This window comes from Eretmochelys imbricata, chromosome 3 (assembly GCF_965152235.1).
Source record: "Eretmochelys imbricata isolate rEreImb1 chromosome 3, rEreImb1.hap1, whole genome shotgun sequence".
NCBI lineage: Eukaryota > Metazoa > Chordata > Testudines > Cheloniidae > Eretmochelys > Eretmochelys imbricata.
In genome coordinates, this window is record NC_135574.1 from 150,861,359 (window position 1) to 150,889,338 (window position 27,980).

Sequence of the window (27,980 nt, forward strand, 5' to 3'; positions counted from 1 at the left end):
CATGCCAGGGAGGTCTCTGAAATGTTAAAAACTCTAATATCCCACAGGGTCCTAGAGCGCAGGCTCCAGCATGAGCCCGGGATGTCTACACAGCAATGAAACAGCCCTGCAGCCTGAGCCCCATGAGCCTGAGTCAGCTGGCACAGGCCAGCTGCAGGTTTTGCTTTGCTGTGTAGACATACCCTATGAATCTTGGGACTGCTGGATTTTCAAAAGAAATTGTTTCTTTTCTCCATGTTTCCTTCAAAATAGGAGGAAGGCTTTTTCTTGTTTGTTTCTTAATTTAATTTAACTGAATTTAGTAGTGAGTAGCCAATTTTGTTATTTTAGAAATCTTAATTTCTTCAGACCTATTTGTCTTTAGACCATTATAATTAAAAGTGATAAGAAATCAGGATTTAAAAGGTGCATTTTATGCATGCAAAATTTCCCTGACAAAGAACACAATTTATGTTTGGGATGCCATGACACTCCCATAGTGGTGGTTTTCTTTTGGCTTTGAGGGCATTGAGAAAGAAATTTCAAAATCTTCTTTATAAAAGTGACTTTAGGCATGACATTTGTGTGAGCGATTTTGCTTTTTCTTGTTTTAATCATGGATCCCAGATCATCTTCAAAAACACCTGAAAAAAGGAAAAGAAGTAATTTGATTCATATCACATTTTTGGCAGAGACTACAGAGCCCGTCAGTGACAATCCTGAACTAATATGCTACTTTAGCATGATCCTTTCCTTGATCAATGGCCTTGATATTTAGCATCAGTTTGCTGAATCAGTTCCATCTCTTTTGAACAATAGGGTTTTCGTTTGACTTCCCGCATGGCATAATGTTTGGTCTAGCTTACAGAGCAAAATCATTAGTAACCTTGATCCAATCCAGGCCTCCAGTCAGTCTGCTCCCTAGAAGTTTCTTTCATTGCTGTAACCAGTGGCACACAGTATCAAGCGCTTCTGCTCCAAAAGCTTTAGTATTAAGCACCATCTCAGTAAATTAAATTAAAGTTGCCTGTTTTTACTGTGCTCCAGCTATAATACTAAAGCCAGAAACCCACAAGAGGAATACTTTAAAGCTAGAGACACAAGACAATAACTACAGGTTTCAGAGTAGCAGCCATGTTAGTCTGTATTCACAAAAAGAAAAGGAGTACTTATGGCACCTTAGAGACTAACAAATTTATTTGAGCATAACCTTTCGTGAGCTACAGCTTATGCTTATGCTCAAATAAATTTGTTAGTCTCTAAGGTGCCACAAGTACTCCTTTTCTTCTTAAGACAATAATTGTAATCAGGCAAAATGGGGGAAAGAATGTCATATATATCAGCAGGGAATTTAAGGAAAGAGTGTTCTTTTTTCCAGGGGTTGAGATAGGCAAGGGAAAAGCTTCTGGTGCCGCAGCCCTCGTTGATCAGAGGAGTTACTTTATTTTGATGTTACTCTTGAGTTTTGTGTTTGAAAAATCAATTGTCCCCTGAGGCAAGGACCTGAAATGGACTTGCGTGTGAGACTGGTTCCTTTCTGCGCCAGTGAGATAGCTTACCAGCTTACAGGTCTTCTTTTCTAAAAATTCTTTAGAATCTAATATGGAGGGATAACTGCACAGTGATTTCAAAACTTCAGCAGTAATCTTGCAGTCATTGATAGAAATATCACATCCAGGAAGAGCAACAGTATATTGCAGGCTGATAATCTAAAGAAAAATGACTAAAAAGTTTCCCTGTCATTAGTAAAAATATCTACTTGGCCACAATTGAGTGGCTTATTGGCCTACGGCTATGATTCTCAAGAATGTTAGGTTATCCTTGACAAATCTCCTAAACTCATGATTAGCTGCCATTGCAGAAAACATGAATTATAAAAATAAAGTAAAACAGAGCTGAACAACAAAGCCCCAGGGATGTTCTCTTTTCCAGGAGCCTGATTGTAATGTTCTTTTCAACATGCCTCTGTCTTGCTCAGTGAGGCATCTGACATCTTCCCAGACCAGAATATTATTTTAAAATTGGCACCCTGGAGCAGGAAGCCAATTTCTTACATTATTATGCTAATACAAATATCATAAGTAGAGATTTAAAAATATGGATTTAAGTGACATTGTTTGGAAAAGGAAATAATTTAAAATACATATTTCATGGTGTTTATTTAATAATGATATTGTGCACAGATTTGTATTCCTGTCCCGGTTGACTAACAATGGAGTAGATTTGAAATAACAGATTTTCTGTTGTATGCCATTATTGTCTAACCATGCTTTATTCTTAGTCTAATTTAGCAAAACAAGAAGGACGTTTGAAAGTAGCTAATGAAGAGTTAGCCACGGCTCAGGCATTATTAGATGAGAAACAAGCTGAACTGGATAAAGTACAGGCAAAATTTGATGCAGCAATGAAGGAGAAAATGGTGAGATAAAAATATTGTATGAATATAAAAAATGGTTTGCACACTGAAACTTTAAAGCGTTATATAGTTTGTGTTTACTGGTTCAATCTTTTCAGAATACAATGAAAGATAAATTGGAGAATAATGTGTAATTACTACAAATGAGCTTCATTTAACCCCTCTTCTTTATGATGCAATGGCTCAGGGACTATTTGCCCTTTATAGAAAAGTGATTTTTAATGCAACAGCATTTTGCTTATCTTAGTTTAATTCTGAAGGTTTTAAAACTTAGCTAGGAAACCTGTTTATTTTAAAAGCCAGTTGTGTGAAACACTGGGACCAGGAACCAATAAAAGCTGCATGTTCATTCAGGGTCTAGTGCCTTCTGAAGCTCCAGTAGGGGACTCAGATCTCGACTTCTTCAGTTTTCCTTTTTTTTTTTTTTTTTTGGTTGATCTCTCCATGCATAGGGTAAGTATTCTTGAGAAAAAATAGTTTATAAATTTGTAAATATAGTAAAGGTCTTTGAATAATAGAATTTGAAAATTTAATGAGACAGGAAAACTTGTCCAATTTTAGGACCTGTTGAATGATGCAGATGTGTGCAGGAGAAAGATGCAAGCAGCGTCTGCACTTATAGATGGATTGAGTGGAGAGAAAGTTAGATGGACTCAGCAAAGTAAGGAGTTTAAAACGCAGATTAACAGGTATAGTATCTGTTCAACAAAAGAGCAAGATGTCTATAAAATACAAAGACACTATTTGGCAATAAAATACCCTTCCATAGGTAATTTACACTGCACAAACTTTGTTAGTTATATGCTGTATATTGCATGGAAATTCCAGGTGTCTGAGTGTTTTCATTCTGAATTAGAGCAAAATCTCAGGCCTTGGAATGTCCCATGAAAGGGAATATTCTGATTCAGGAATGTACTAATGCCACAGCCCATCTCAGTCTCCCTGTCCCACAGTGCTGCTCTTTCCTCCTATGTCATAAGATGGGAGGAAGAAAGAAGAAAAACCTTTGGGCTGACAAGGGGGTGGGAGGGAAACTCCTAGGTTAATGATGGAAGAGGATGGGGTGGAAGGAAACCCCCCCCACGTTGATGATAGGAGTGTGTAGGGGGGAATGGAGGAGGGAAACCTGTGAGTGGTGACAAGGGAAACTCCTGGGCTCTAGACCAGTATCTCTCAACCTTTCCAGACTACTGGACCCCTTTCATGAATCTGATTTGTCTAGCATACCCCCAAATTACACCTCACTTAAAAACTACTTGCTTACAAAATCAGACATAAAAATACAAAAGTGTCACAGCACACTATTACTGAAAAATTGCTTACTTTCTCATTTTTACCATATAGTTATAAAATAAGTCATCTGGAATATAAATATTGTACTACATTTCAGTGTATAGTATATAGAGCAGTATAAACAAGTCATTATCCATATGAAATTGTAGTTTGCACTGACTGTTCTAGTGCTTTATATCTAGCCTGTTGTAAAACTAGGCAAATATCTAGATGAATTGATGTACCCGCTGGAAAGCCTCTGTGTATCCCCAGAGGTCTACGTACCCCTGGTTGAGAACCACTGCTTTAGACAGGGGGCTGCCCAGAGAGCCTCAGTGTAGGGAAGCCTGGGAGCAAGGCAGCTTGGCAGTCTGTGAACCAAACAGCCCAGGGAGGCTGGAAGTTTAGTGGACTGAAATAGTGCGTGACCATGCAATTAAATATTGTATCATAATGTTGTCTGCTTAGGCAACCTTAATTCTGGCATGTCCTAACTTTTGAGTTCTGATTTTGCAACCTTAATGTACTGTTAAAGTAGTTTTTCTGGGTGTAATTTATGTATAGGATACCAAGATACAACGGCAATAGGTACATTCGGAAAGCTTAGATTTAAAATAAATGTGGTAGAGACTTGCTTATAATTGGAAGAGGCTAAGAGAGTGCACGCTAGAACCTTATTGAAATTAAAATTCTCACTGTCTTTCTGGTCAGTACACCAGCAGGCACAGGTATCCAAAGGTTATGAATCTATGGAGAAAATTATTTCTTATGGAAATAAAAAATTTAATCAACTAACTACACAGGATTAAAACTGTTAATGAGTAGCAATAGGCTTATCCCATTTATTTGATATGATCATTCGATTGAGTAATGAAAATCTAAGTCTTGTTCATGACATTATCCTTCCTTTCTCTCTCATGTTATTTTACATAAAACAATTGTAAATAGTTCACAACTAGTTCAGATATTTATGTACAGTATACACTCAGTCTTAGAGTAAATTTTAGAGTTTTTCAGCTGTTTGTTGATCTTTGCTGTTTTGGGGTCTCATTAGACCTTACCTTAAAGTGGTGGTTTCATCTCTGAAAATAGGATATAAGAAGTGTTCCTTTTGTGCAGCTGTGTTCCTTGCTGTAGATGGGCTTGAAAAATGCCTATTATGCATTGGGAAGAGGCTCTCGGCTAAAAGTTTTGAAGTATGCTGCTGTACAGCTTCTTTCCTTGTTCATCACTAATGTGTAGTGCCTCCCATCTGTGGAATTCAGAGGTGGTCCAATATTGTTGCTGGTGGCCCCAAGATTAAACCACAAGATTTCCTGCCTCTCACAGAAGAACACATTGACAGTTCTTTTTCTCCCAACCATTTTGTTTTTATATTTTTAATTTTTATTTGTTTTATGCCATCCTGACTTCACCTTCAAACTTTATTAGATACATGGTTTCCCATAGACACCTCCTTTGAGGACATCGTACAAATTAAATGAGGACTTTTGATTAAAATCAAATGTTAAATATAAAGAGATTTCATGAGTTTTGGGAGTCTCAGATTGGTGCAGCAGTAGCTCCAACTGTGAAAGATGTAGTCACATCTTCATATTCCCACTTAAGGGTATTGCACATTCTAATGGTGCCTAATGGTAGAACCTTTTTCATATGGTGTCCATTACAGTGTTCTCATACCCCACTCTCCCCTCAGCACTTCTGAACATAAGGCTATATAAGGGGATGAAGCACCCTCTACCACCTCAATTCCTTCCAAGTGCTTGCCTAGATGGAAGTGAAGCGCTCTGGTCCATTCAGGTCCGTGTTTTTTTCCTTCAGTCATAGGGTTGTACTTCAGTAATGAGTTTAGGTTGTTAGATCAGTTCCAGGTTATGGAAGAACCAGAGAAGAAGAAGCTGGGATTCCAGAGATATGCTTCATGCCCTGCTGTCTTCCTGACATCTGATGTCCACATTAGGTGACTCAAGTGCTTGGGAGAGGACCACTCTTTTCTGGGTGTTCCATCTGCTGGACTTTTATGCCCAAAGCTCCCTAGGACAGGCAGAACAGATTACAGGTGCTTCTCCTTAAGGAAGTTCTTGAAGCTAAACCCTTTGGATCTGGGCAGTCATTGGATCCAAGGTCTAGGACACCAGTTTCAGCTCCTGTGACTTCTTCAGTAAGTCAAAGCAGTTTAAGGGTTCCAGGAAATCGGAACCTTTATCGGGTCCAGCTGCAGTTCCCACTGCTCCAGCAGTCAGGCCTTTGAAGCCGCCTTTGTTGGAACCAAGGGCCACATTGTCATCTCTGGCTGTCTCAGTACCAAAGGAGAAGTTGTCTAGGGAAAAGACAACCACTGTTAGCAGTGCCAGATCCCACAAGTCAGATTTATCAGTTACATCCAATTCTGACAGAACCTCTACAGTCACAAAAACAAGGTTGGTTCTGGTCTCAGTTTCAGGAGTCAATAAGATGGATTTGGATATTTAATTGGATCCTGTGCCATCCAAAGTCTTTGGCTCTGGCCATAATCCTTGCTCTGGTTCTGGGTCCATCTTCTAGTTCTGAAGAAGACTTTTACTTTAGTAAAAGTGCACTGTTCAGCTTCTGGGTGTTCCTTGGATCTGAGTGAGAATCCGAGAGTCCTGATAAAGAGATAAGCTTTGCCAGTTCTGAGTTTGGCATCTCCTTTGCCTGAGAAAAGAAGATCAGAAGAGATAGTTTGCCTTTCTCCTGGTTTGCCTGTACCTCGTCCTAAAACTCCTATCCGTTCTCCAAGAAGAGTTTTCTCTGTTTGTTTCTGCCCTCCCCTGGGTCTGTTGTCTCTTGTGCATTCCGTTGTGGATCTGAGGCCAGTTCTGTATCTAGATAGAATAAAAAGATGTGTTTCCTCCTGGTTCAGCACTTCTTTTGATCCTGCACCTGCAGGTTTGTTCCCAAATCCCAGTTGCTGGGAAGACTGGCAATCCTGGAATCCATGATCTTATTAGGGGTCACCACTGGAATTTTTCATATGTCTTCTGTATGGATGGAGAGGTGATGTTTCATCTGTAAAGGATCCAGTGATGGAGAACTCCTAGATCCGATTCCACCAGCTGCATCTGCATCTCAGATAGTGGTGCCTGGTATTCTGTCTGAAGAAGAGGATGAGAAGATAGCGCCTCTTTTTTCGAACAGGAGTATGCTGATGGAGACTATAATCCTGATTTGTCACCAAATGAGCATGTGGGAGTGGCTTCTGCTTCCTCCTGTTCTGGGAACACTCTGCCGTTTCATGATTTAGTGGACCATATGGTATCCACTTTGGATTTGCATTCAGTGCCTGGAGGAGACATCTCATTAGGTGTTTGACATTCTTTGGGGCTACTTCCAAAAATATGATGTCCTTACCAATGTTTTATCCAGCCTGCTAAGAGGCAGGAGTGGATGAAACAGTCTTATCAGCCTACAGCCAAGAAGGCAGACAAATTATTTCAGATACTCTCTGAGGGGTTTTCATATGTTCATACACACCCTGCACCAATTCACTGGTAGGGATTGGTGCGAGCAGCAGGTCAAGATCTGGACAGGCACATTCTTCCCCTGCAGACAGAGCGGGGAAGATTGATTACATAGGTAGAAAGGTGGTTCTCTTCTTCCTCTCTTGGTATTAGGGTGGCAAATTACCAAGTTATTATGGCTGGCTATCAGTTCCACCTGTGGGAAAAGATGGCACCATTCGTACAGGATTGCCAGATGACAAACAGAATTTGGCAAATGCAGTTCCAGTGGATGATCAAAATGTGGCAAAGAACTCTCTCTGTAGTTTGTTTGACACCTCAGATTCTTTGCTAGAACACTGGCGTCTGCAGTTACTCTGAGGAGACATGCTCTGCTTCATTCCTCTTCTTTGGCTCTGGATTCTAGAATTAAAGTGGAAAATCTCTTCAAAGGGGATGGTCTTTTCAGTGAAAAGACAGATGAGTTGCTGCTGGACAAGCTGGAGAAGACAAGATTGTTGGCCTGCTTTTTGGGCTTGATTACTTTTACTGGGAGGAGATCTTCTACCCCTTTCTGTTATCAGAGACAGTATTATCCACAATCTCCTTTGGCTTATTTATTGTCAATTCAAAGGAGTCAATAACAGCCTCAGCAGGCTATGTCATTCCAGAGCCTGCATAAAAAGAGATCTTTTAAATTGAGGTCTAAATCTAAGCCATCTGATGCCTCCCTGTCATCTTCATTGCACACCAGGCCTCAGATATGATGTGAGAATTGAGAGTCAAGAACCAATCAGCAAGGCCCTTTCCTTTGTCTGCTTCAAGACAAGCTAGCTCATTTATCAGCCAAATTAAGATTTTTACCTTGGACAGTGGGTCCTAGAAATTATAGAAAATGACTATGCCCTTCAGTTTGAGAAGCTACCTCATTGGTGCAGAATGTACTGCTTAATTCTAGAAAGCTGACTACCAGGTGGTACCATTTGAAATGGACCAGATTTATGGCTTGCAAAAGGGGAAAATCTGATTCTCCTGTTTCAGTTCTATACCCTGTATTTTAGAATATTTGATACACCTAGAAATTGAGGAGTTATGTAACTCACCTTTGAAAGTTAATTTGGAAGCTATCTCTGCTTGCCACTTTTTAGTTAATGCAAAATGCTGTTTGTGCATAATACAGATAAGAAGTCTATGAAAGGACTATCTAATATGTATCCCCCTTTGAGAAATCCCATCCCTCCTTGGGATCTTAGTTTGGTTTAGGTGCCACCTTTTGAATCTTTGGCTGAGAGTTCTTTATATTATTTATCTTTTACGATGGTATTCATTATTGCTATAACTTCAGCCAGAAATATGACTGAAAAAGACTTTACCCACTAGTAACTGTTGATCTTTGAGAGTCCCCTCTGTGCATTCACATTACCCACATGCCTTCTTTTCTGCCTCAGAGTTTATTAATACATCAGAATTCTGTGCTCAAGTTTGAAGGAACTGAGATGATCAGGGAATGAACTCACATATAGTGTAGAATGATGATGCCACTCTCATGCAAGACTGTTTATGCACCCTCCAATGGACATGTATTTTCAAAGCAGTTCCTCAGCTCAATGCCAAGGGAACTATGTCCCAAAAGTGTGAATGCACAGAGGCAGTTCTCAAAGAACAAATTTCTGGTAAGTAACTGTTTTTGATATACACATTTCAAAATGTCATGGTTTAACTGCATTGTATACAAATGGTACATTATCTCATAATTGTGATTTTATCCCTTTTCTAGACTTGTGGGAGATGTTTTACTCTGCACAGGTTTCCTTTCATACTGTGGCCCTTTTAATCAGATCTTCAGGAACCTTTTGCTTAAAGATTTATGGGAAGTAGAGCTGAAAGTCCGGAAAATCCCTTTTACTGAAAACTTGAACCTCATTTCAATGTTGGTGGATCAACCAACAGTAAGCTTTATACACTGTTGATTTATTTACTACTATAAGAATAAGATTATTCTCAAACCTTGCATGCAAATGGACACACAGCTTAACATTTTTCTTTGGAATTTTTATGTCCAGTATTGGTACAAATAATTCTTAATGTTGGAGAAAGTGTAGTTAGGACAGAAGTGTAATCACTGATGCTTGTTTCTCTGTTATTGCTCATCAATATGGTACAGCTTGACAAAGTTGTTACTGGTTGGTTCCTCCCATATATCACAGTACTGAGTAAGGTATAGACGGATAAATTAGACAGACCTATATAGTAGACAACTAGAAGTGATAGACATTACTGACAAGTTGGGTATGGGTGCTGTGATGGGATGTTTCCTCCACCCATGCCTTGAAAGTGTGTCTGGGTCATGGGGCAGCTGCCTTTTATGGGGAGTTAGGGCCTAGTCTGCATGTGACTGCCTTATGAAGGCCCTGCATGTGACTGCCTTACCTGGGAGTAATTGACTGCCCCAGGTGTCTGATTAGTAAACTAGCATCTAGGCTGGACCTAATAAAGGTTACCCAAGCTCAATTAGAGGGAACCCCAAAGGTGAGATCGGAAGATCCTGTGTAGAGGAGCTCCTAGGAGAGGCCTGAACAGGAAGTCTAGAGGATGAGCTCTTTGGGGAACCTATCACAATGGAGAGCCTGAAAGAGGTGGTCCTAGGAAGGAGAGCTTACTAGATGGGGGCTGGAGTCAGGGGCCATCCAAGAGGGCCTTGTCTGAGCCAGTGGTCTTCCAGACACTGGCCAGAAACCCAGCCTGCTAAGGATCACCTGCTGTTCCTGGAGAAGTGGATGGACATCCCCTGAATCCAGAGAAGGCTCTTATTCCAGAAGAGGCAAGAAGCCTAACACCAGGGGCAAAGACTGGAATGGAGAAAACCCCTGGGAAGGAGCCTGTGTAGAGACAAACACTTGACTCATTTGGGGGACAGATGAATTAATAATGACCCAGTCACCCAGGTGAAATGTTGGGGTGAAAGTTTTGTTTGTGGGCTGCATTGGCTTTTCTGTTAATAAATGAGATGCTCCACAAGAATGTGCTCTTTAGAGTCTAACATTCCGTTTAGACTTGTTGGTACCGTGGGTGAAAGAAAAATCAAGTAAGGGCTGATCTGCAACATATGCCTGCCTGCAAATGGGCATGCCAGGGCAGCCTGGAATGATGACAGCCTGAGAGACCAATTATCCTGCCTTCTCACATTTGGAAGGTGGGCCAGGACTAATTAGAAATAAAGCCCAGCTGGGGGAGATCAGAGCTTTTTTCCATCAAGAGCTGGGTGAGCCCAGTTGGGAGGAGGAAACCCAGAAAAGAGAGGGTGGGCAGTTCTTTCTTTCTCTGAGAAGCAGCCTGAAGGAAGGTTGAGAAGGAGAAAGGGGAGAACACCAGGGAGGCCTCCAGCTCACAGCTAGAGAAGCCTAATTGGGGTCTCCTGAACCCATGAGTAAGGAGAAGAGTGAGCCAGCCCCTGGATTTTGGGCAGGGTTAAAGCACAGAAGGACAGATTCATGCCTGATGAGATGGTGCTCGCTTGGCTGAAGGCTTGTTTTTTGTACATTTTTTAGTACTCTGGGAAAGGACGTTGAGGCCCTAAAAGAGGCAGGACTCTATAAAGTGTTCTAACCAGAGGGCTACAACACTTCTGTGGCTGGAATAGGCTTAAGGACAGTGAGGAAAAACTGAAGCAAAAGTTGGTGCAATGCCACAGCTAACCAGCAGTGGATATGTTGGAGTATCAACTTTGCCACAGTCCCATATCATCCTGATGTGAATGTTTCACAGTATCATTGTACTTACAGTATTGTTTTATTGGTAACTTTTGGTCATGACCACATTGTCTGGGTGTGGATTTCTGATCCCAAATCTATATTTAATACTGGTGATAACATGTCTGTGACCAAATAGTACAAAAAATAAGTATATTGTGCTGAAATGTCAAGTAATGAAAGTCAACACCCTGTCATTTTTTATTTACAGTGGAACCTCAGAGTTACAAACACCTCGAGAATGGAGGTTGTTCATAACTCTGAAATGTTCGTAACTATGAACAAAACGTTATGGTCATTCTTTCAAAAGTTTGCAACTAAACATTGACTTAATACTGCTTTTAAACTTTACTATGCAAAGAAAATTTCTGCTTTCCCAGGGCCAAATTTCCAATTAGGCACAGTAGGCACATGCCTAGGGTGCTGGCGTTCTAAGGGTGCCTAAAAGTAAAAAGTGGGTTAAAAGTTTCATTTTTTAAAGAAAACATGAAGGTCAGCTGTAGGCAGCGGGAACACTGAAGATGCTTTGCCTAGGGGCTTGTAAGGTGTAAATCCAGCCTTGTGTTTTCCCTTTATTTTTTATTAGTTTACATTTAACACCGTAGTTTACTGTATTTGGTTTTTTGTTTGTTTGTTTTGTCTCTGCTGCTGCTTGATTGTGTATTTCTGGTTCCAAATGAGGTGTGCAGTTGACTGGTCAATTCGTAACTTTGGTGTTCGTAACTCTGAGGTTCTATTGTACTAGAATTTTCATTACAGGTGCAACATAATTTCATAAGAAAGAGGTTGCATAGTTGTAGTCAGTTTGTGCAAGTCAAATTTGTATAATGTTTTTCTAATTATAAATTATTTTCACTTAATTCGGTTTGTAATCTTGTTGCAGAAAAATACAGTTTAAAAATTAGCTAAAAAGGTGTTTGGGGAGAAAAACTGTGTAAGAGCCCAGTCCTTAGGGTGGAGGAGAAATTATTGCTCATAGTAGTGTGATTGTCTCTGCCCATGTTGGGAATCCATTACTGTTGGGCTTCAAAGTGACCCATGTCCATTACTGTTGGCCACAGATAAAGCAATATCACGTGAGATCCTCAAAGAATGGATGCAAAGGATTCCCTGTGAAAATGTCCTCATGTCCATTGTGCCTTGAAAACCCAATTTTTTTACATTTAAAGAGCATAATAAAATGTGAAAAATGGTAGTTAAAGTGCAAAGTTTCCCAACCAGCTGATGCTGGTTTGCACATTGAAATATTTTTGTCAGCACTATACGATATCTCTAGGCTAACCCATTATCCCCATATTTGTACATTTGGCCCAAAGTTTCAGAATTAATTACGTTATGTTGATGATTTTCCTTTACCCAGATTAGTGAATGGAATCTGCAAGGGCTGCCAGGAGATGAACTCTCAATTCAGAATGGTATAATTGTTACTAAGGCAACCAGATACCCACTTTTGATAGACCCACAAACTCAAGGAAAAACCTGGATTAAACAGAAAGAAAAGGGTAACGAATTACAAGTAAGTAATAAAGTTTTAAATAAATATAATTGTATCATTCTCCCTCTACCCTTGTCATCTTAGACTGTAAGCTCTTTGGGGCAGGATGTGTATCTCCACATATGTTCGTATGTACATAACATAGAACAGTCAATTTCTGATGGGGCTTCTGAGAACTACAATATAGACTATTGAATAAATACTAAAACAGTCAATGCAGGATAAAATAACTAAGCTTCTAAATATACAGACTGAGTATCTCCCTGTTTACTAGGAAAAAGGTTAGTTGCCCACAAAAATATCTATTCTGGTAGATTCCCACCCTTTATTTCACAAAGCCCCAGTGGGTGCTCCCTGTGCTCAAAGTTCTGGTACATGCTGCTCCTGCTGATGTGTCCAGGCTGCTTACAGTAAGTATTTAGTTAAGCTGGTTCATTTTAAAACAGGAGTTGGAAATAATTGCAGAAGAATCCGGAAATTAAAGAGAAAGTAAAAAGAGCAAATCACAGAAGTCTTAGCTGTCTGGGTAGGAGGGAGGGAGAGTAGTAGTCTATAAGGATGCACATCTTTACAGAACAATGATGGGTAAGCTTCCTTCTTTCAAATATACCTATCTGGACATATTTTTGGTCTCTTTACTCTTTTCAGAATATCTCTGAAAGGAAAACAAAGACACTGGAACAAACAGAGAGCAATCAAAAGAGAAAGAAGTGCATGATTTTTAGTTTGTTGATTTTATTTAAATAGTACTATGCTAGACATTATGCAGACACATATAGACAGAGTAATGGGGGAAAAAACTAATAACAGAAAAGGGGAGAGAGAAAGGGATACACAGATTAATTTACAGGATTACTGGGAAAGCACACTACCAACACCATGTTGATTCCTTTTTTTAAATAAATAACCTTTTGGGTTTTTTTAATAAGGAGTTAGTATGGTATACAAGATCAGAGAGGTAATTCTATGTTGAGGGGACAGCATGGTGAAAGGGGTAACAAAGGAGTGTGAGAGAAGCAGTATTGGCAGAGGATAGAGTCTGAACAGAAGCAAGGTAGGCAGCCTTTGAAGAGATATGGGCAGAGGTAGAATTGTGCAAAGCCTTGAAAGTGTAGACAAAATGTTTAAAACTGATGCAGAAAGAGATTTGGAGCCAGAGAAGGAACTCATAATTAGAGCTGATGTGGTTGGAGTAAGTTGAGGTCAAGGTGATGAGGACCAGGCACACAGGCCAAGGACCTAGGTAGCCCAAAGTTATTAAAATGTAAGTACTCAAGCTAAGATGTCAGTTTATCAAAAAACATGAAAAGTAATGTTGATCACAATGATATCAAAGCTTAATATGAAACAATAGCTAAGCAAAGTAAGCTGAAGTAGCTTGGGTAGGGAAGCCTGTGTTTTTAAAAGGCTTAAGCTAGTGTTGCCAACTCTTACAGTTTATTGAGTTTCCTTATTGTTGCTACACTTGGGGGCTAAAGCAGAGAACCTAGTAAGGGGGCACAGAATAGTGACGTTGTAGCAGAGTTGAAAACAAACAAATGGTTGGGTGAAACATGGTAACAACTTAATTCTTTAATTATCTGCATCAGACTTATATTGGTGACCTAGTAGTGAAAAGAAAAGGAGTACTTGTGGCACCTTAGAGACTAACCAATTTATTTGAGCTAAGCTTTCGTGACCTATAGCTCACTTCATCGGATGCATACTGTGGAAAGTACAGAAGATCTTTTTATACACACAAACCATGAAAAAATGGGTGTTTACCACTACAAAAGGTTTTCTCTCCCCCCACCCCACTCTCCGGCTGGTAATAGCGTATCTAAAGTGATCACTCTCCTTACAATGTGTATGATAATCAAGGTGAGCCATTTCCAGCACAAATCCAGGGTTTAACAAGAATGTTGGGGGGCGGAGGAGGGTAGGAAAAAACTAGGGGAAATAGGTTACCTTGCATAATGACTTAGCCACTCCCAGTCTCTATTCAAGCCTAAGTTAATAGTATCCAATTTGCAAATGAATTCCAATTCAACAGTCTCTCGGTGGAGTCTGGTTTTGAAGTTTTTCTGTTGTAATATCGCAACTTTCATGTCTGTAATCGCGTGACCAGAGAGATTGAAGTGTTCTCTGACTGGTTTATGAATGTTATAATTCTTGACATCTGATTTGTGTCCATTTATTCTTTTACGTAGAGACTGTCCAGTTTGACCAATGTACATGGCAAAGGGGCATTGCTGGCACATGATGGCATATATCACAGTGGTGGATGTGCAGGTGAACGAGCCTCTGATAGTGTGGCTGACGTTATTAGGCCCTGTGATGGTGTCCCCTGAATAGCTATGTTGCGATATTACAACAGAAAAACTTCAAAACCAGACTCCAGCGAGAGACTGTTGAATTGGAATTCATTTGCAAATTGGATACTGTTAACTTAGGCTTGAATAGAGACTGGGAGTGGCTAAGTCATTATGCAAGGTAACCTATTTCCCCTTGTTTTTTCCTACCCTCCCCCCTCAGACGTTCTTGTTAAACCCTGGATTTGTGCTGGAAATGGCCCACCTTGATTATCATACACATTGTGAGGAGAGTGATCACTTTAGATAAGCTATTACCAGTAGGAGAGTGGGGTGGGGGGAGAGAAAACCTTCTGTAGTGGTAAACACCCATTTTTTCATGCTTTGTGTGTATAAAAAGATCTTCTGTACTTTCCACAGCATGCATCCAATGAAGTGAGCTGTAGCTCATGAAAGCTGATGCTCAAATAAATTGGTTAGTCTCTAAGGTGCCACAAGTACTCCTTTTTTTTTTTGCGAATACAGACTAACACTGCTGTTACTCTGAAACCTAGTAGTGAAAAGCTCCATATCCCATTACAACCAATCTCTTGAATCATCTTCATTAATTCAAAGTTGTATTAATACATTTCACTGTATACATGACAAAATATTTTTTACCACAAGAAGACTGATTGCTACACTAAGCCAAATGAACATGTTGCTGTCTTTTAAATGCAAAAGCAAGCAAAGCAATTTTGCTAGTAAATCCTGTGGTTTTCGAAAAGAACTTTGAACACATAATTCTGTATTTATAATAATGAACTGTTTCCTTTCAAAGGTGACAACTTTGAACCACAAGTATTTCCGCACGCACTTAGAGGACAGCCTTTCATTGGGAAGATCACTAGTGATTGAGGATATAAGTGAAGAGTTGGATCCAGCACTGGATAATATATTAGAAAAGAATTTCATTAAATCAGGAACCTCTTTCAAGGTTAGTTACCTAACAGAAGAATTATAATAGTGTTTATTTTGTGTTGAATAATATAGTTCTTTATTTAGCTTTCTAAAGCTGTACTAAATGGAACATATTTTATTTTCTATGGGGTAATAAAAATTCATTAAAAACAGCAAGCTTAAATAATAAAATGTGATGTTTGAGATGACATGTTGATCTAGTAGCAAAGTAACATGATGGTGTATGAGGAATCTGAGTTTAATTAGAGGTCACTCCTGAGGCTTCCAAGTCAGCAGTGAGTTGCATTAATCCTATTGAATGGTGGGTGTGCTTTCTATTGATTTTTAAGTGATGCCCAACTAGTCTCCACTAAGAATAGAATTAACAGGTGTCAGGGTTCCTCCCCACTCTGAACTCTGGGACCCACATGAAAGACCCCCTAAACTTATATTCTACCAGCTTAGGTTAAAACTTCCCCAAGGCACAAATTCCTTTCCTTGTCCTTGGATGGTATTGCTGCCACCACCAAATAATTTACACAAAAATTCAGGAAAGGGTCACTTGGAATCCCTATCCCTCCCAAAATATCCCCCCAAGCCTCTTCACGCCCTTTCCTGGGGAGACTTGAGAACAATATACCAACCAATTGCCTTAGCAACGGGGGCACAGACCAGACCCTTTGTCTTCAGGACACTGAAACCAATCAGGCTCTTAAAAGAAGAACTTTATTTATAAGAAAAAAAATAAAAGGATCACACCTGCAAAATCAGGATGGAAGGTAACTTTACAGAGTAAATAAAAAGATTTAAAACTCAGAGGATTCCCCTCTGGCTCAGCTTCACAGTTACAAAAACAGGAATAAAACTACCTCTGTAGCATAGGAAAATTCACAGCTAAAACAAAAGATAACCTAACTCATTTCCTTGCCCTACTTACAATTTCTGTAATTTTAGATGGAATATTCCAGGTATATTTTCAGGAAATGTTGTACCTGCCTGGCTTCTCCCTGTCCAGAGAGGGAACAAACAAAGAGAACAACAAACAAATCCTTCCTCCCCAGATTTGAAAGTATCTTGTTTCCTCATTGGTCCTTCAGTACAGCTGCCAAGGAGGGATTTTATGCTACTCTTTCCTCTATATTTATGACAACAGGCTTCAGAAGAAATGACATCTAACTATCTTCATCAGTGGGGTGATCATAACGATGCATGACCTTTAACTTTTTGGAGTGTGCTTTACTAGTAATAAGAAATATCTGTCCTCCTCTTGTGTCTTTTTATTCTTGTGCTCAAATGACTTGTGCAGTTCTTTTCCCCTTAATTTAGTTATATAACAGCACAGAGAGACCATTTTGATTTCCTAACGGAAATGAGGGAAGTGTCCATCTACTTTGTTCTAGCATACATTATGGCTACCATTTTTCCTCTGCAGTTCTCCCCACCACTGCGACTTTCTCTAGACCAAGAAAATTACCTTTATAAACTATAAAAGGAGAAAAAACGGAAGAATCCCCAACTAAAATAATTGTATCCTGTTTAATCTTAAATGACCAAAACAATAATTTGTCTTTGGGGTATTTTTATCTTTATTAATTTTCAATGTAAGTATGTATAATTATGTTGGAAGCTAAAGACTACTTGACAGAGGCTGTAGTCCAAATTATTGGTGGTAATGAGAATTGTCTCCTATAAAACTGTTTAAACATTCTTTGCTGCTATTTTGATTGAGTTGCCAGAGCAGGGTAGGCAATAGCGGTGAGGTGGAGATACCTCCTCACTAACCCACTCTCCCCAGGGTTAGTGTTTTTGAAGTAGCCCAGGTAAGCCTATGTGTGCATGACAAGGGAGCTCATACCCACTGCTTAAACTTCCTTGCACTTATACACACACACATGCAGTTTTTAGGGAATTTTGGAAATGATTTGTGGGTTTAAAACAACTGTGTGGATATGTAACTGATGTATGCAGTACTTTATAAAAGTGATTGAATAAGATATTTATTTTTGCAGAGGTACTTTAAATTCATCTTGTTGTGATAAGGATAAGACAAAACTATTTATTTATTCTACCTCACTTAATTCATTAATTTCTTCCTATGCTCCATTTGTGAAAGAAAAATGATTTCTGTAAAGATCAGCATTTTCTTAGGAAATGAGTCTTGAGCTGTGATTAGTTATGTTTGCGTTCAAGATTATAATGATAATGCCCTTGGAGTCACTGAAGCCCCATACTGGAAGTAGTTCCTGCATTTATCTTGAGATTAATACTACTTTTATAATATATCATAACTGCTAATCACTTTTTGTTTCTTGAGCTTTACTTATGGAGCTTGATTTTTTTTTCATAACTTGACCTGTGAAACAAATATACTAACTACAAGCCGTCAGGAACAGTGTCCCCGATAATGTCACGGCAAACCTGGTGGCTGAACTTTGACTTTGTCCTCACCCACAACTATGTCACATTTGGAGACCATATATACCTTCAAATCAGCAGCACTGCTATGGGTACCCGCATGGCCCCACACTATGCCAACATTTTTATGGCTGACTTAGAACAACGCTTCCTCAGCTCTCGTCCCATAATGCCCATACTCTACTTGCGCTACATTGATGACATCTTCATGATCTGGACCCATGGGAAAGAAGCCCTTGAGGAATTCCACCAGGATTTCAACAGTTTCTACCCCACCATCAACCTCAGCCTGGACCAGTCCACACAAGAGATCCACTTCCTGGACATTACAGTGCAAATAAGCTATGGTCACATAAACACCATCCTACACCAGAAACCTACTGACCTCTATACATGCCTCCACCTTTCATCCAGAACACATCACATGATCCGTTGTCTACAGCCAAGCTCTAAGATACAACTGCATTTGCGCCGATCCCTCAGACAGAGACAAACACCTACAGGATCTCTATCAAGTGTTCTTAAAACTACAGTACCCACCTGGTGAAGTGAAGAAACAGATTGACAGAACCAGAAGGGTACCCAGAAGTCACCTATTACAGGACAGGCCCAACAAAGAAAATAACAGAACGCCACTAGCCATCACCTTCAGCCCCCAACTAAAATCTCTCTAGCGCATCATCAAGGATCTATGACCTATCCTGAAGGACGATCCCTCACTCTCACGGACCTTGGGTGACAGGCCAGTCCTCACTTACAGACAGCCCCCCAACCTGAAGCAAATACTCACCAGCAACTACCACACAACAAAAACACTAACCCAGGAACCTATCCCTACAACAAGCCCCGCTGCCAACTGTGTCCACATATCTATTCAAGGGACACCATCATAGGACCTAACCACGTCAGCCACACTATTAGAGGCTCGTTCACCTGCACATCTACCAATGTGATATATGCCATCATGTGCCAGCAATGCCCCTCTGCCATGTACATTGGCCAAACCTGACAGTCTCTATGCAAAAGAATAAATGGACACAAATCAGTCATCAAGAATTATAACATTCAAAAACCAGTGGGAGAACACTTCAACCTCCCTGGACACTCAACAACAGACTTAAAAGTGGCAATTCTTCAAAAAAAAAAAAAAAAAAAAAAACCTTCAAAAACAGACTCCAATGAGAAACTGCAGAACTGGAATTAATTTGCAAACTGGACACCATCAAATTAGGCCTGAATAAAGACTGGGAGTGCAAGGGTCACTACAAAAACTAAAAACTAATTTCCCCAGACTAATTTTCCCCTACTGTTACTCACACCTTCTTGTCAACTGTTTGAAATGGGCCACCCTGATTAGCACTCCAAAAGTGATTTTCCTCCTGTTGATAATAGCCCACTTTAATTGAATTGTCTCATTAGAACTGACCACCCACTGGTAAGGCAACTCCCATCTTTTCACGTACTGTGTATATATATCTTCCTACTGTATGTTCCGCTCCATGCATCTGATGAAGTGGGTTTTACCCCACAAAAGCTTATGCCTAAATACATTTGTTAGTCTCTAAGGTGCCACAAGTAGTCCTTGTTGTTTTTGCTGATATAGACTAACATGGCTACTACTCTAAAATATACTAATTGCAATCTTTGTTATTTCAATGATGTAAATGTTTCCATGGTTTGTACACAGTCAGTCAATTAGCTTTACTGGTTAAAATCAAATTCATCTGCTGTCACTTGACACTTGTGAACTTTTTCTTCAGGTGAAAGTTGGTGATAAGGAGGTAGAGGTGATGACTACATTTAAACTGTATATTACTACAAAACTACCCAATCCTGCTTTCACACCTGAGATCAATGCTAAAACATCAGTTATTGATTTTACTGTTACAATGAAGGGACTTGAGAATCAATTACTGAAAAGAGTAATTCTTACTGAGAAACAGGTAAGCTAGCAAGATGAACAAAGAACTGCAATACTAATTGTGCAATAGTGGTACTTGTTTAGCTAACTTTAATATATGGGATGAAAAATGCAAGTAGAGAAGGGCAAACTGTCAATCTTTTTTAATGTTTTAGTAAGTTTCAGAAAGGAAACTTCTAAACAGAAATACACAGTTGTGAATTTTCTCTTAAGAGTGAGAACTTGTGGAAAAGAGGCCTGTCAATGTGCTAGTATCAGCATTAGAAATTGTATACTGCAATTTGGCATTTATTAAGATAATTGAAGCTGGATAAACACAGGAAAAACATGCTACTCAAACAAAGAAATAAAAAATGTTATAGAAATAACATTTATTTAAATGGGGAAAATATAAAATAACTGAAATAAAATATAAGCTCTAGTATCCTGCAGTATGGACAAGTGCTTTTTAAATATGATGCAGTGGTATAGTCAATAAACAGTTGTATCATTTTCTTGATTTCTGACACTAGGAGTTGGAGGGAGAGCGAATTAAACTCATGGAAGATGTAACTTTTAATAAGCGGAAGATGAAAGAATTGGAAGACAATCTTCTCTATAAACTAAGCGCAACTAAAGGTTATATATTAATGAATAAAAACAGGGATTTTTGTGGGGAAAGTAAAACTAATCAGTGTCAATATGGAAGGGCCTTTATGTGAACCATAAACAAAGCAAGAAGGAGTATATTAAACCACACTTACCTTTTATCAAAAGCTCATCTAAGGAAAGTGGAAGAAGGTGACTAGTCTAGCATTTGAGATGAACCCTCTAGACATGCTTGTCTATATATGTATGGGCATGAACTGGTATAGTTCCACTGGGGAGAAGCCGGATCTGGTGAAGTCACACAGGGGATCTTTACCATTTGCACAAAGTAAAGTTTCATAGAGGTATGGTTTGGTGAAAGGGAATATGAGGGAGGTCAGAGAAGGAGAAATCCAAAGATCTGCCATTGAAGCTGGTGTTGATGCTGTGGAATAGTTTCGGTGTTGAATCCTGCCCCAGAGGCCCTGGAACATCTGTATCTCCACTCCAGGGAGATCCTCCTCACCCAAATAAATTAATGAGGCTGTGGAAACTCTTTTGGCTCTGTGTACCATACATGGGGACTAGTTTCCCTTTTTGTCCTATTGCGGGACCTGTTCTCTTTAAGTCTGAAGGAGTGTTACAGCTAAATGAGGATCACCATATCAGAACCCTGACTCCTTATCTGTTGTGCTTCAGTATTGTATGTAGATGAAGAATACAATTAAGTCTTAGTGGTGACTTGGTAGGAACATCAGGAGTGTGTGTGGTGCTTATTATAGGTGTCTCTTTTGAGGGGAGATAGCTCTTCCATAAAGGAAAAAACTGTTTAGCTAGTATGTCACTGCCTCTATTGAAGGAAGAAGTCACTTTATATTGCTCTCGTAATCTAAAGGCATCTTAAATGGGGTATAATCACTTGCATGCCTTTTAAGGTCCCTTTACGTTGCTGGAGAAGTGGGGGTTTAACACCTACAGTGCAGTTATAGCAGGAAGAGAGACAAAACTACTTCAGCTAGGTACTCAGCTGCTGAAACTGGTGTAGCTCTGGAGTTAGTGCAACTAGGCACATTTATACCAGTCCATTGTGCAATAAAAACACAGGATTATGGAGCAGCTTTTTAAAATTTCTTTAAAATACCTGTCCTGGTTGGATATAAAAGCCAAAATCATTTTTTAGACTCGCTATGCACATGTATCTTAGTGGATTGACTCTCCTGGGAGTTGCCAGCAGCATGTCCCACTCTCCTGATATCTGAAAAAGAGAACAAAGAGAAAAGGACATTGAGCCCTTGTCTATAGGGGAAAGGATTTTTTAAGTATATCTTCAGATTATTATTTTTTGCATAAACTGCCTTGCATCCAAACACAAATGATATTTTGCATTATCTTGTGTCTTATCCCACTATAATTAATCTTCATGGAAGCAAGTTGATTCTAGTTCTAAATGAGACATAGTGCTGAAAACTTCATATAGGTACATCACCATTTCCTAACAGCTGTGGCACTGCAGGTAGTCCTTCTACTGCCCTTCCACACTGCTTTGAGGACCTGGGGAATTACAGACCAGTCAGCCTAACTTCAATACTTGGAAAGATACTGGAACAAATTATTGAAGAATCAGTTCGTAAGCATCAAGAGGATAGAGTGGTAACTTATGTCCAAAATGGGTTTGCCAAGAACAAATCAGGCCAAGCCAACATAACTTGCTTTGATAGAGTTACTGCCTAATGAATAGAAGGAGAGCAGTAGACATAATATATTTTGATTTTTGGTAAGGCTTTTGACACAATCTCACATTACATTGTCATAAACAAAATAGGAAAATATGGTCTAAATGAAATTACTGTAAGATGGGTGCACAACTTCTTGAAGAACCTACTCTGAGAATAGTTATCAGTGATTCACTGTCAAACTGGGAAGACATATGTAGGGTCTGTCCCTACAATACTTTCATTGGTGGCTTGGATAACAGTGGAGACTATACTTATAAAATTGGCAGATGACATCAAGGTGGGTGGGTTGCAAGATCTTTAGAAGACAGGATTAGAATTCAAAAGGACCTTGATAAATTGGAGAATTGGTCTGAAATCAATCAGATGAAATTCAGTAAAGACTAGTACAAAGTACTACACCTAGGAAGAAAAAAATCAAATGCATAAATACATATAACTGGAATAACTGGCGGGGCAGTAGTAATACTGAACAGGAGTTGTGAGTTATATTGAATCACAAATTAAATATGAACCAACAATGTGATGCAGTTGTGGAAAAGGCTGATATCATTCTAGAATGTATTAACAGGAATGTTTGTAAGATGTGGGAGATAATTGTTCTACTGTACTCAGTACTGGTAAAACCTCAGCAGGAATACTATGTCCAAGCCTGGGCATCACACTTTAAGAAAGATGTGGACAAATTGGAGAGAGAGAGAGAGAGTGCAAAGGAGAGCAACAAAATGATAAAGGGCTTAGAAAAGCTGACTTATGAGGCAAGGTTTAAATAAACTAGGCATGTTTAGTTTTGAGAAAAGAAGACTGAGGAGGGACCTGATAACAATCTTCAGATATGTTAAGAGCTGTTATAGAGGACAATGATCAATTGTGCTCCATGTCCAATGAAGGTAGGACAAGAAGTAGTTGGTTTAGGCTGCAGCAATGGAGATTTAGATTAGATACTTAGAAAAATATTGAAGCTAAAAAGATAGGTAAGTACTGAATAGGTTACCAAAGGAGACTGTGGAGTCCTCTCATTGGACGTTTTTAAGAACAGGTTGATCCTGCCTCAGCACAGGAGCTCTTGAAGTCCATTCCACCCTTACATTTCTATGCTTCTGTGATTGCTTCTCATTTTGATTGGTCTATTAGGTTACCTGTGCACTCTCTACTGCTTGGGGTCCACTTGACTGGATGTCCCCACTCTTTAAATACCAACACTCACCTAAGTGCATCTCTTTGCAAATCCAGCTTGTGACAAGTTCACAGACCCCAAAGCCCATTATAGCCATCATGCTTGTGTGTGCTTATATTAGGAGATCCTGCTGTGACCTCTGGAGACAGATAAGGACCGAGTTCAGTCTTTCCAATAGTCACTGGAATACAAAGAGCTACAGGTGTTTAGCAGAGCAAATATAGGCGGAGTATTCCCAGGACGCATCAAAGACAAGGAGCTAGGGCAGAATTACAAAATCATACCTCTGTAATGCTCCTAGTACACTTATATACTGTGAAATGCTTCCGCAGAATATTGAATCAAATTCAAGGTCTTGGGTCTTATCTTCAAGGTGCTGCATGGCCTGAGCCCAGGTTATATAAAAGATTCGCTTAAGCTCTGGGATGAACATTCTGGTTGACAACTTCATTTCTCTGACACAATGGAACTTTCTACAATAAGGTTAAACCTTGTCTGTTCAGGAGATGAGAACTTTCTCAGGAGCCACTTCTTTTTCCCTGCCTTCTCTAGTATACATAGATAGTTTTGTGTGTGTGTGTGTGTGTGCATACCACATTGCTCACTGCACCAGTGGAAGGCATTCAGCTACTACAATGATAAGTGCAATATAAGAACTAGAATAGAATAGAACAGATTTTTACCCAAGAGGCCACAACAAACTGCTGGTAAATGTTGGACAGTTTGGTCCACAATGAAGCAGTCACCTTTGGAAACCACACAGGCAACCATGGATCCCAGCCAGGAGGAAATTCCCCTAGACAGCTACAATCTTTTCAATGCTCCTTACAGCCAGTCAGAGACTCAACTGCAGACACCACTAGAGACCTAGCTGGTGAGCCAGGTTGACAGTACTGCAGAGGGAACCTCATCCAGTAAGTATTAAGTGCTACATTAAAATAATCTGTCACATTAGCATCTACTGAGGTGGATTTAGAAACTTTCTTCTGGGCACTGGCTGCACATCACCATGTCTGGTAGATATTACTACAACAAGCACCTTTAACACAAGACAGGTATCTCTCAGGGGTCTTCAGCCTTGTCATGAGATTCCACCTTCCTTCTATTCTTCCAAATGCATGCTCTGTAGTCGTTATGCTGCTACTCCAGGTATAGTTGAACAGCTCCTTTCTCTTATACAAGTGTCCCATAAAAGGCTTCATAAGTCAGAGAAGCAGAGGGTAAGCTTGGCCTCCCAGAACAACAGCTGGAACCACCCCAGTAATGTCCATAGTGGTTTGGGAGCAAAAGTTCCATTTTTCATTACATAAAACATAAGTGAATTTCCCCAAATCCCAGCATTATTGACCTTTCCAGACTACGCACATTAATGTTAGTGAACTTGCTAGGGTGATAAATTTCTAGGGCTTATGTGGAGGAATACCCCTTTCTGTTGATGAACTGCAAGATCTGGTAGGATGATGGCCACATGCTTCTTCATATTTTGGGGAACTTGCATGTTGTTGGTCCAACACTGAAGCTCTGGGGTAAGCTCTGTGCAACTTTTCATGAAAGTGACTGACTGTTCTGTGCTAGGCCGCAGGCCTATCAGGAGTGCTCCGAAAGAACGAGGCCTACATGCAGCAAAGCACTGAGTTATTGGCTTTAATGAAGGTAAGTGACACACCCGCAATGGGGACTCCAAGTGTTGCTGTCATGGAGGCGGGGAACCCAGTGCACCGGAGCTCTGCCTGGAACGGAGTCCAACACGTTCTGGCATTGATATATACGGGTGCGGAAGTCACCATCTTGCACTCCACGCAGACCCAGGGCCGAGCCACTGTCGTAAAAGGCCTCGGAGGAGCGGAGACCCCGGCATATGAGGTTATTGTCACCCTTACCCTGGGGAAGGCTCCTCCGTTCCAGGCCATGGTTCTGGCAGCTGCTATTGGAGAATACATACTGGGCATCGACGTCCTGTGGGGTTGTTCTGTGGATAACCAGTACGGCCTCTTCGCGTTTGGACATCCCCAGTATGTAAGCGCGACTTGGGTCCCGGAGGTACGGGTGTTGACAATCCTACAGGGCGCCCCCGTTGGGAGCCCGTGGTGTTGCCTCCCCCGACAGCTGTAGTATCAAAACAACAGTATCGCCTCCCTGGAGGGAGGAGGAGATTACCCAGACGATTAGTGTGCTGTTAGAAGCCAAGATTATGCGGCCCATCTTAAGCCCATACAATAGTTCCCCGTGGCCAGTGTGGAAACCAGATGGGACGTGGCGTATGACAGTTGACTATCGCGAGTTGAATAAGGTCACCCCTCCGCTGACGGCTGTCGTGCCGGACATGGTGACCTTAATAGAGCGTATCACGGCAGCTGCCCTGCCCTGGCATGCCATCATAGACCTCGCTAATGCCTTTTTCTCCATCTTCATTGCTCCTGACAGTCAGGAACAGTTTGTGTTCTTGTGGCAGGCTCGTCAGTACACCTTCTGTGTTTTGCCGTAGGGCTGGAAGCACTCCCCAACGATTTGCCATCAGTTGGTGAGTGCAGACCTTGCCCACCTAGGGCTGCCAGACGCGACCCGGTGTTATCATTACATTGATGATGTGACGGTATCCGGCCCCTCCCGCGAACTGGTGGCGGATGCGTTGCACGCAGTCGTTACGGGCCTGGAGGCGCGCGGATGGACTCTGAACCCGCATAAAATCCAGGGCCCCGCGCAGACGGTAGTCTATCTGGGTATCATGTGGGCGGGGCCAGAGCGGCAAATTCCCGGAAAGTACAACAAACGGTGCAGCGTTATCCCCCACCCCAGACAAAGAAAGAGTTGCAAGCCTTCCTTGGTCTACTTGGGTTCTGGTGTGCCTTCATTTCCCATTTAGCCTTCCTCATGCAGCCCTAGCAGGCCGTGGTACGAAAGGCGGCGCCCTGGCAATGGAAGCAGAGCCATCAAAGTGCCTTTTGACTTGTGTAAGGAGGCCCTGCACACTCATGCTCGGCTCCACGCTCCGCAGCCTGGGGTCCCCTTTGAGCTCGAGGTCACCACGGTGGCAGACGTGGTTTCGTGGGGGTTATGGCAGCAGGTAGGGGCCCAGCAAAAGGAACCTATCGGGTTCTGGTCCTGTACATTGAGGGGGACTGAACCCAGATACACCTCCCTGGAAAAGCAGATCCTGGCAGTGGTCTGGGCGTTGCAAGATACCGAGCGCATAACAGGCCCCACACTGGTCATTATGCGCATGCCCATTCCTCTGGGGCACTAGGTATGGGCAGAGCCGGCCCAAATGCAGACGGGTTGCACAGCTCACAACCCACTTTAAGCAGAAGCATTACTTGCAACAGCGCATGCTGCTGGGCTGGCCCTCCCTCTCCACCCCACATGCCCTGTTATTGGGGGCTGTCACTTTTGAGCATGTACCCTCCCTCACTGATGAGCTGCCCGCAGTGGAAGACCCTGTGCCCTCCTCCCCAGTAGGGGAGGTCCCCCCCGGTGGACCACGTGTCCACCAAGAGCAGGAATATGTACGGTTTACGGACGGATCAGCCTCCTATACAGCTCAGGGAACCCGGCAGTGGTGGGCCATAGCCTATACCCCCTATGCAGATATAGTTGCGATGGCTTGGGGAACGGCCGGCTCCAGCCAGTGGGCCAAACTGCGGGCCGCCACCCTTGCGATTGAGGGCGCCCCACCATGGATTTACCTATATACAGACAGCTGGGTACTGTATAAGGGTCTCCAGACCTGGATAACTGCATGGGAGGCAAAGGGTTGGGAAGTCGCAGGCCAGCTCCTATGGGGAGCTTCGCTTTGGCAGCAACTGCTACGCTACACCCGACAGGCCCCTCTGGCTGTGCGACTTGTGGACACCCACACTAAGGCGAAAACCTCCGAGGCCCACTGGAATGCGGTGGCTGACGATATGGCCCGAGGAGAGGTCTTGCAGCTAGCGGAACGGTATCATGTGGAGGGAGGCCACCGAGGAGCCCGAGCAACGCAAATTACAGCCCTCCGCCAAGGTGTCTCCCTACCCCTGACGGCGTGTCGAACTGTCCATGCCAGTTGTCCGGTCTGCTCCCGCTTGGCGCCCATCGCCCTCCTGGGACCGGCCGGTAAAATTTATCGAGTTACTGGCCCCTGTCAGGATTGGCAAGTGGACTGTATTGGCCCCTTGCCTCAAGAGTGACGCCAGCAGTATGCCTTCACAGCTGTCGATATGTATACTTGCCTTTTATTTGTGTATCCTAGTGCAACCGCTGCCAGAGCCACCACATTAGCTGCGCTGCAGCAATTGTGCTCCCGCTACAGGACTCCACGCACTCTGCAGAGTGACCAAGGAACCCACTTCACAGCCCAGGCAGTGCGAACCTGGGCTGCAGACGCAGCAGTGGATTGACACTACCATCTGCCCTACACGCCGACAGCGAGTGGCCTTATCGAACGCCTGAAAGGGCTCTTGAAGGACCAGATCCGTCACCTTACCCCCACCCATACATTCTACGGATGGTCTGGGGTGCTGGAACAGGCTGTCTGGCTACTGAACAATCGCTCACTAGGTAGCCAGACACCCTTCCACCGGCTGGTT

At 41.6% G+C, this 27,980-nt stretch overlaps 1 protein-coding gene across 1 annotated transcript in view; it reads left to right on the forward strand.

Annotated features, from left to right (window-relative positions):
* DNAH8 (dynein axonemal heavy chain 8) overlaps positions 1-27,980 on the forward strand; it is a 591,778-nt gene that overhangs the window by 496,176 nt on the left and 67,622 nt on the right. The window contains exons 70-76 of the mRNA XM_077812184.1: positions 2,261-2,398; positions 2,957-3,084; positions 8,906-9,077; positions 12,238-12,393; positions 15,484-15,639; positions 19,778-19,960; positions 20,451-20,556. Coding sequence (XP_077668310.1) covers positions 2,261-2,398; positions 2,957-3,084; positions 8,906-9,077; positions 12,238-12,393; positions 15,484-15,639; positions 19,778-19,960; positions 20,451-20,556 — 1,039 coding nt within the window. The remainder of the gene's footprint in view (positions 1-2,260; positions 2,399-2,956; positions 3,085-8,905; positions 9,078-12,237; positions 12,394-15,483; positions 15,640-19,777; positions 19,961-20,450; positions 20,557-27,980) is intronic.